Source organism: Mus pahari, chromosome 23, assembly GCF_900095145.1.
Source record: "Mus pahari chromosome 23, PAHARI_EIJ_v1.1, whole genome shotgun sequence".
Taxonomy (NCBI): Eukaryota; Metazoa; Chordata; class Mammalia; order Rodentia; family Muridae; genus Mus; species Mus pahari.
Genome location: NC_034612.1, coordinates 27,678,236 through 27,688,297, shown reverse-complemented (window position 1 = coordinate 27,688,297; position 10,062 = coordinate 27,678,236). Strand labels below are relative to the sequence as shown.

The window sequence follows — 10,062 nt, the reverse complement described above, 5'->3', positions numbered from 1 at the left end:
GTCAGTCTGTCAATCTGTCTGTCTGAGGGAGGCCACTCTCGTCTCTCATTGAACTTGGAGCTCATCAGCTTTTCGAGCAGCAAGCCCCAGGGAATCGCTTGTCCCCAGCGCCCAAGTCCTCATGCTTGCGTGGCAAACACTTTACCAACTGAGCCACCTCCCTGGCCCCTGTTTTCTTTATGTTTGTTTGTTTGTTTTAGAAAAGATCCCTTGTAACCCGGGGTAGCCTTGAACTTGATTCTTAGTTGAGGGTGTGTTCTTGAACTTCTTATCCATTTGCCTGCATCTCCCGAAAATTGGGATTAGAGGCATGCCAGAAGTGGAAGCCGCAGCTCTTTGCACAGTTCTTGGCAGAGCTGGATCTAGAGTCAGCGTCCTTCCATGCCTGGCGTGGTGTTCTTTACTGTTCACTATCTACCTCAGTCTCTCCTGAGTTGCCAGCTCATCCTTCATCCTCACTCTTCCCAGTTACCTCAGATGCCGGAAAGATGCTTTCTGAGCAACAACGAGACGGAATATGAATATCTATTTTTTTCCCCTCTCAAGGTCCCAGCAAAAACAGAGACGTTTTTAAAAGACAGAAACCTACAAAAGCCAGCAAGCACATGAAAAGATGTGCCAGTGGGNAAATGCAAATCTAGCATCATTAGTCACTGGAGAAATGCAAATTAAAAGCATAATGAGGTCCTTACTTCACACCTACATAGACAATGTTGATCGGTAAAAACCAGGANGGAGGGGCTGGTGTGATGGCTCAGCTGGTAAAAGTGCCTGCTGCCAAGCCTAAGGGTCCGAGTTCAGTNCCCAGGATCCCTGTGGTGGATGGAGAGAACCAACTCCTGCAAGTAGTCCTCTGACCTCTGCAGAGGTCAGAGGACATGTGTTCCATGGCACGCAGGCGTCCACACAGGTACACAGTAAACAAATAAATGTCCCTCGTATAAAAAGCAAAGCAACATGCTGATGAAAAATTGGGACCCCCACATCCCTGGTAGGACTGTAAAAGGGTTCAGCCACTGCAGAATGTAGTTGTCGGCTTCCCGAAATATATAATGGAGACACTCTAGAGGACTCGGTGGGTCTAGTCCTGGTTATGCACCAAAAAGAAGAGAGAACAAGGGGTTGGAGAGGGAGCTCAGTGTTAAGAGCGCTTGCTGTTCTTGCAGGGGACCCAGGTTTGGTTTTCAGTACACGCATGGCGGGTCACAATCTGTAGGTATCCTATGTTCTCATCTGACATCCACAGACACCAAGCACACACATGATGCACACACATGACATGCGTGCTAAATGCTCATACACATAAGATAAATAATCTCTTTTAAAAGATGAAAACAAATACTAGAGGAAGTCCTGGTCCATAACTGTCCATAGGAATACCTTTTGTAACAGCTGGTGGGTGGATACATGAACGGATGGCTGGATATGGAAACTGTGGTATGTCTTTGAAGGGGAATATCACTGAGCCATAACAGAAAACGAGGTGCTGGGTAAGAACTACGACACAGATGGACATAAAAATGCGCTAAGTGAATGAACACAGTGCAAGACATCAGATGGCTCCATGGCAGAGAGCCATCCCAGTGTCTCTGCTTCCGTCTCCAGTGACTACAAGAATATTGACACAGCGCGTCCCGTTGTACAGTGATTGCTTCTTTATGAAACAGCCTGAGTAGATATCTGTAGAGGGACAGAGAGCAGCAGGGTAGTGGTGCGCACTTGTAATGCCAGCGCAGAGGAAGCTGAGGCAGGAGGACAGTGACTTTGAGCCTAAACCAGGTTCTGCGATGAGTTCCAGATCACACAGTAAACGATTTATGTAATAGGGTCCCCGAACTGTTTATCAGACTCCGTGTCCTTGGGCTGTGGTCCGCTCAAGCTCCCCAACTTGATCTTTCAAAGAGAGGATCTGAGGGTCCCTGATCTGGAGGCACCCTTGCCACAGGTGGAAATGGCACACGATTCTGAGAACTGAGTGGCACCGTGGGCTTTCTAAGCCTCCCTGCCCCATGTCTTCACTGGGCTCCAAAAAAAGGGGGGGGGGTAGGGGCAATCAGAAAATTCTCCATGGTAGAAATATGTGAAGCCATATTTAAAAAAAAAAATAGAGAACTTCCTGCTCTTGCAGATGACCCAAGCTTGGGTCTCAGCACCCACGTGAACCAGCTATCTAACTCCAGCTCTAGGGGACTTGACATCTTCTGGCCTGCACGGGAAATAAAACATATTTTTGAAGCAATCAATTAATTAATTCAATTAAACTGTAGTTCAAGGCTGGAGAGTTAGCTCAGCACCTAGAAGCACCCGTTGCTCTTGCAGAGGATCTGGGTTTGATTCCTAACAATCTCGTGGAAGCTCAAAACCACCTGTAACTCCATTCTCAGGGCATCTGACGTCCCCTTCTGACCTCTGAGGGCACCAGGCTTGCATGTGGTACACACACATACATGCAAGCAGAGTACTCATACACATAAAATCGTTTTAAAAAACTAAAAATTCCAATTTAATTAAATATTTTCCTAAAGTTGCCAAAGCAGAGATTTCCCTCAAGACCTCCTCCACAGATAACCCCGTAGCAGAGGACACAGTCAGCAAGCCCCAGACTCCTTCCATGAGGCTTCTCCTCAATGCTTTTCAATGGAAGCAGGCAACCTACTTGCAGAAGTCTTCTATAAGTCTCTAAAATAAGATGGATGCTCTCAAGACATGGCAGGAGAAACAGTGTGGGAGAAGGAAGATTGCTAACAACAAACTAGTGGATATCTTTAGTAAAGGAATGTGATATTGGACCCATGAAGCAAGAGCAGGATGCTCAAAAAAAAAAAAAAAAGAACACTTGTGGGGATGTGTCTCCGTGATAGAGCTTCTGCCTAGAATCTTGAGGCTCTGATTTCTGTCCCCCAGCATCCCCCAGGAAAATAAAAATAGCCTTCCCACGCTTTTAGGCTCCAGGCATTTAAAAAGAACGGAGAACCGGGAAATGGTGAGGTACCCCTTTAATCCCAGCATGTGGGAGGCAGAGGCAGGTGGATGTTTGTGAGTTTGAGGCTAGCCTGGTCTACAGAGCGAGTTCCAGGACAGCCTGGGCTACACAGAGAAACCCTGTCTTGAAAATAAAACCAGTGAATAAAAGGAGGAGGAGGAGGAGGAGGAGGAGGAGGACGAGGAGGAGGAGGAGGAAAACCTGGAGACTAAAAGAGCTTGTGGAGATTAAGAATTCAGGAGCAAGCCAGGCAGTTGTGATGCACGCACGCCTTTAGTCCCAGCACTCAGGAAGCAGAGGCAGGTGGATCTTTAAATTTGAGCCTGATCTACAGAGTGAGTTCCAGTACAGCTAGGGCTGGCTACACTGAGGAACAGTGCCTTGAAAAAAACAAACAACTCAGGAGGTGATATGATGAACTCAGTAAAGTGGCTGGACTATGAAGTTAAGGCGACATCTTGGAAGTTAGAGGAACAGGTAACAATGGAAAACGAAAGGGTAAACATAAGAAAATTAGAGGACCAGCTCAGGGGGTGTACAACATGAGTAATGACATTTCCCTGAAGTGGGAACAGAGGAAATGGAGAAATATAAGTAGTAAAAGCCTAATTTAATTTGTTTTTATTCAGTGGGCCAATGGGTTCTTGTGACCAAACTTGATGCTAGTTTGATTCCCAGATCCTACATGGTAGAAGAGGAGGACCAAGTTCTTCAAGCTTGTCTGATGTCCACATGACCCTCAGACACCAACACACAGAAGTAAGAAACACAGACACGTGTGGAACCAAGAAACACACAGAGAGAAATAAGGAACAGACACACAGAAATACGAACACAGACACAAACATGCAAAAATTTAAAAAAAGACAGAAACAAGAAACACAGATACACATAGGTAAGAAAATCATATAATTTTTTTTCACTTAATTGAAATGCAAAGGTTTCCAGAACAATTAATGAAATGTGCCAACAGCAGTACAAATCATGGAGAAGTTTTAAAACACTTAGGATGGGGTGAAAATTCTAAATACTTTCAGTAAAAGAAACCAGTAAGATGTTTCTAGACTTCTCAATATCAACATTAATTAATATAGGACATCAATAGATGTTCAAGGACAGTAGAAGGAAATGCTTACAAGATCTGAAGAAAAATGTTTTGCAACCTAGAGTATGATAGCTAGATAAATTATCAATTCAGCATCTCGGAAGAAATACTTCCTGTGACCAAAGGTGATTACTGAAGGCTCTGCTCCATGGAAACAAAAGAGTGACTCAAGAAAAGGAGTTCAGGGGCTGGCTGGAGGGATGGCTCAGTGGTTAAGAGCACTGGCTCCTTTCCAGAGGTCCTGAGTTCAATTCCCACCAACCAGTATGGTGGCTCACAACCATTTTTAATGAGATCTGATGCCCTCTCTGGCCTGCAGGGATATAAGCAGGCAGAACACTGTATACATAATAAATAAGTAAGTAAATAAATAAATAAATCTTTTTTAAAAAAAGAAAAAAAAATGGGAACCAAGTAACTGAAACACTTCTCAGAAGAAAAACAAAGAAACTCTTTTAAGTGGTGCCGAAGGAAGATGCTAGTATAACTGCTATTTCCTAAACTTAAACCAAAGTGGAATGTGTCAGTGGACTCCAAGAGAGATTTCTTCAATAAGATGAAATTAGTAAAATGTATCATGGAATTAGTGTTTTGAGAAAACACATCNATATCTGATGGGCAACTTAGGGTTACATTGCTAAATAGAAAATGAGGTTAAAAACAAAAACCACAAGAATTCTTAGATCTGGGGAAGGCAAAAGTTGCACAGCATGAAAAAGTAACCACACGTGCCTGCCTGACTCAGCTTCTATTCGCCTTCAAAATATAAAAGAGTATAAACTCAGAGTTCTTTCTTTCTTTCTTTCTTTCTTTCTTTCTTTCTTTCTTTCTTTCTTTCTTTCTTTCTTTCTTTCTTTCTTTCTTCCTTTCTTTCTTTTTCTTTCTTTGTAAAAAATATGACTGTACTTAAAGGTGGGAAAATGAGAAGCACGACATTACCTGGTGGGTTGAGAAAGAGCTAAATATTTATCTTTCATGGTAGAAACTCCTGCATACTGCATAAAATAAACCAAACACAAGAGCCAACAAGGTGGTTCAGCCTGACAGCCTGAGTCCAGTGCTCGAGATCTACATGCTAGAAGGAGAGTAAGGGACTCCTGAAAGCTGTCCTCTAACCTCCACCTTGATACTGTGGCACACTCACCTCTTCTCACCTCTAAACACACACACACACACACACACACACACACACACACACACACCAAACATAATAAGATGTAATTTTTTTCAAATAAAGAGAGCTAGGCAATGGTGGCACACGCCTTTGATCCAAGCACTCAGGAGGCAGAAACAGACAGATCTCTGTGAGTTCAAGGCCAGCCTGGTCTACAAAGCTAATCTCGTTAATCTTGGGACAGCCACGACTACACAAAGAAACCCTGTCTCCAAAACAAAACACACACACACACACACACAGAGAGAGAGAGAGAGAGAGAGAGAGAGAGAGAGAGAGAGAGGCTGGAGAGATGGCTCCGTGGTTAAGAGCACTCTTTGCTCTTGGCAAGGACCTGAGTTCAGTTCCCAGCACCCGCAGTGGGTGGCCTCTGGCTCTAGTTCCATGGGATCTGATGTCCTCTTCTGGTCTCCATGGGCATTGCACGCATGTGATGTTTACAGATATGGATGGGGTGGGATCTGGTGGTGTCCACCAGTCAGCACAGCCCTCAAGAGGATCTCAAGTCTGAGGCCAGCACGAGCTACACAGGGAGAGCTTGTCTCAGAAACAACAAGTGGAGCTGGCAAGAGAACTCAGTAGGGGAAGACACTTGCCACCAAGCCTGACCACCTGAGTTTAATCTCAGAGTGCACAGGGGAAAGGAGAGAACCTGCAGTTTGTCCCTTGCCATAAGTGTGTGTGCACACACAAATAAATAAACAAGCAAACAATAGAATGGGCTAATATATATATATATATATATATATATATATATATATATATATCCAAACTGAAATCCTAGCATGAAATGATCCATTTAAGTCCTACCCCTAGCAGAGGACCTATTGTTAACTGGTGGCAGCTTTCTTCAGAGATGTGGTCTCTCTATGTAGTCCTGACTGTCCTGGAACTCATTATGTAGTTGAAGATTGATTTAAATTGCTGATCCTTCTGCTTCTACCTCCCGAATACTAGGATTACAACCGTAACTCCCCCCCCTCCCCTTTCGGTAGCAAGGCTCGAACCCAGAGCCTCTTGCATGCCGAGCAAGAGCTCTCACAACTTAGCTACATTGGTAATATGCATATATATGTATAACATGAACCAACAATGTAAGTGTGTGTGAACAACGCAGGGCAATGGAGTGGATGGAGCTGGAAGAGAGAAGGCGGGATGGAGGGTAAGCCAGGGAGGAAGGGAGGTGGCGGAAGATGACAGTGTGAGCAGGAAGGGAAGTGACAGATAGTGGGCGACTCCACATTAGAGGTGATGGCAGAAAGGATGTGTCTCCAGGGACTCAGGGCTGGACGTGGGTCTGGATGAGGCACTCACCGGAGCCTCCGACATGAGTACCGGGTGCAGGTTTGGCTCGGACTTGACATGTTTGCTGTAGGTGTGATCCAGAATGGCTCGGAAGCACTCCCAGTCCTCAACTAGGGACAGAGGACCCGCGTGGAGAGACAGATGGGAAGGTGGGGAGGAAGGCAAGGATCAGAGACAGGAAGTAAAGGAGGGAGGGAGGCCAAGTCTGAAGTAGGTGAGTCCAACTTCTGCTTACAAGCACCCTCCCTTAAGTCCCGGAATTCCAGGGGGACTGGTCTGAAATCCCGGCAGTTGTAGGGGACAGTGAGACCCTTGGGACTAGCAGCAAGCAAGGTTCTGTGGGTATGGAGATCGGCGGCCACACGCTGGGGGTGGGGCTCCCAGTCTGTTTCAGAAAGTAGCGGGTGAGGGTCCCTTACTCATGCCATTCTTGAGGGGCGACATGACCTCCGCTCCATCCCGAGGCACGTGCAGGGCATTGGTGTCGATGTGGAAAATCTTCCCTTTCTTCTCTTTCTCCCCCTCCAGCTCCAGCCCGCCCCCCTCTTCTGCGGCCAGCAGCCCCACAGTGGTGGGGAAGTCAGCCTGGTTGCAAGGAACATGAGCAGGGAGCTAGATTATTCCCTCCTTTTTTTTGGAGACAGGCTCTCACTGTGAACCTCTGGCTGGCCTGGAACTGTCGCTGTAGACCAGGCTGGACTTGAACTTACAGAGATCTGCATGTCTCTGCCTCCAGAGTGATGGGATTAAAGGAACGCACTACCCTGCCCAGCTGGATTATCCCTGCTGGTCCCTGGTTCGATTGCACTCAAGGCCCTCAGCCACCCCCGGGGCTCTTCCCCTGTCTCCTCTCAGGTGAGCTACTTGGATTGACCTGTGCGCATTTGTTCATAGGCCGACCCGCCTGGCAGAGGGTGTCCGAGCCCCTGGGATTTGGGGAGGGGACTGGAAGGCTCACCTTGGGGCAGTCCTCCCCAGCGTACCCAGCTCGGACTGAGAAAGAGCCAATGTCAAAGACGAGCGCCCCCACCTCATCTGTGCAAGGAGACAGGCTTGTGAGGAGTCCTCTCCCAAACTGTCCCCCTAAATAGCTTGGAGAGGAGTCTGGGGTTATAGGCACAGTTTGAACTTCAGCGGGGAGTGGGTGGGAGATCCACCTGGACTTCAGGGCGTTCTGGAAGTAGAGGGTCAAAGCCACCAGAGTTCCCCCTTGCCTAGCGGCCTGGCGGGGGGGAAAAGAAAGGTCCAGGGGCCGGGAGGCAGTGCACACTTGGGAACCCCAAGAGAATGGAAAGCAGTAGTGGGAGACCCCAAACCTCAGACTGGACCTGATGCAGTACGGAGGTGACAGGCCCAGGGATGCTCAGGGTTGGGACGCGCGGGTTCGGGATGCAGGGCTGTAGACCAGGCCGAGAGCCCAGTGCCCCAGGCCGGCTCACCTCCGCCGTAGACGCCCCCGCTCATAGTGGTGCCCTCTCTACGCTGCTCGCGGCCCGTGGGCGGCGGCGGGATCAGCACCGAGGCGGTCGGACAGCTCCCGGGATCCCGGGCGGGGCGGGGCGCAGCGGCGGCCAATCAGAACACTGGATCCCCTGCCCCCAACGGCGCGGCCGATTGGTTATGAAGCGAGACAATAACCCGGCTGGGGGCCGCTGCTTTAAAGGCACAGCCGCTTCTTCATTCCGAGGTTGGGAGGAGGCGAGGGTCTAATTGCAAAGACTCTGGACACAGAGAGAGAAAAGAGGAAAGAGATGGAGACGAGGACTCCACAGGGCAACGGATGGAATGGGACCTTCTGATGACATGGGACCCTCGTTTCTTGGTGTTTTTTATTTATTTATATTTTTACGCAAGTGAGGGAGGGGTTTCCTCTCAACCAGAGACGTCCATTCTCAGACTCCTGAGCCAGAGTCTACCGCATTCACTCTAAATGCAGCCACAGAGATGAAGAGATGGGGAGACTGAGGGACCAGAGGAGTATGTCTCTCCATCTCTTCCCGTGTCTTTTTGCCTTTGTCTCTGCACTTATTTATTTGACCAGACTGGTCTCAAACTTAGAGAGAATTCCATGCCCCTGCCTCCAGTACAGCACACGACTGGCTTTTCTTTCCTTTAAGACAGGGTCTCATGTAGCCCAAACTCAAACTAGTATGTATATGAGGATGACTTTGAACTTGTGGTCTCTCTACCCTCACTTCCCGAGTACTAAGATCACAAAGCCTATGCCAACACCCCAGTTTATGAGGGTCTGGGGATGGAACCCGGGCCTTCAGCATGTTGGACATGAACAGCATCTCCAGCCCCTTCTCTTCATCTGTCTGATGGCCATTTTTCCTTCTTGACTTGTACATAATATAATATACATGTGAGTGCATATGGCTACTACACATAGGCACCTGGGTAACCTAGCAAGCCTTCTTTTTACTATTTCTAAATTTTGAGATTATAATATAGATGTATACATACTTAAATATTTATTTATTTTATGTATATGAGCACACTGTCGCTGTTTGTTTTCAGACACACCAGAAGAGGGCATCGGATCCCATTACAGATGGTTGTGAGCCACCATGTGTTTTGGGAATTGAAACCCGAAACCTCTGTAAGAGCAGCCAGTGCTCTTAACCACTGAGCCACCTTTCCAGCCGTGAGATTATAATATATCATTTCCTCCTTTCTCTCTCTCTCTCTCTCTCTCTCTCTCTCTCTCTCTCTCTCTCTCCAAATTCTTCCATAAACCTCTCCTTGATCTCATGCAAAGTCATGACCACTTTTTGGTATGAATACGTGTATGTATTCATACTTGTTTGGTCTGTATGTTATCCATGTTATGTTTTCGGGGATGACCATTCGGTGCTGAGTAGCTAACTGGTTCGTTCTTCCCCGGGGAAGATTATCTCTCCTGCTCTCAGCATTCTAGTGAGCCTTCTTGATCCGTGTCTCTACACAGACACCTGTTGTCCAAAGTCAGTCGCCAGGAAGTCCTGTTCTTTGCTGAGTGTGGTCACAAACGCTGTTTTTCCAGCATTTTGAAGGCTACAGCGGGGGGCGGGGTAGTAAGTTTGAAGTGATCTGTGCTATGTAGGACTTAGACCTTGTCTCAAAAACTAAAGTAGGAAGAAGAGATGTCGAAGAGATGGCCTAACTGGTGAAGCGCAAGGACCTGAGCTTGGATCCCAGGCTCCCATGTAAAGTCCAAGTGTGGCAGCTTGTACCCACAGGGTGGGGGAGGTAGAGACAGGAGGATCTCTGGGGCTTGCTGGCTGCCCAGTCGCACGGAAACCATGTGCTCTGGGCTCAGTGAGAGACCCTGTCTCAAAAAATAAGGTAAAGAATGACTGGGAAAGACACTTGACATTGAGCTCTGTCCTTGATACACATATACACATATGCGTACATGCAACTGAACACTTGCGTGTGTACATACAGAACACCACACATGCACACAAAGTCCATTTTCTGAAAGATCCCTAGGTTCTTTTTTTTTTTTTTTTT

At 47.3% G+C, this 10,062-nt stretch overlaps 1 protein-coding gene across 1 annotated transcript in view; it reads right to left on the bottom strand.

Annotated features, from left to right (window-relative positions):
- Actl6b (actin like 6B) overlaps window positions 1–8,137 on the bottom strand; it is a 16,751-nt gene extending 8,614 nt beyond the window's left edge. The window contains exons 1-4 of the mRNA XM_029533879.1: window positions 8,007–8,137; window positions 7,526–7,602; window positions 6,987–7,152; window positions 6,577–6,677 (exon numbers count right to left, since the gene is read on the bottom strand). Coding sequence (XP_029389739.1) covers window positions 6,577–6,677; window positions 6,987–7,152; window positions 7,526–7,602; window positions 8,007–8,031 — 369 coding nt within the window. The 5' untranslated portion in view covers window positions 8,032–8,137. The remainder of the gene's footprint in view (window positions 1–6,576; window positions 6,678–6,986; window positions 7,153–7,525; window positions 7,603–8,006) is intronic.
- Window positions 8,138–10,062: the final 1,925 nt, after the last annotated feature.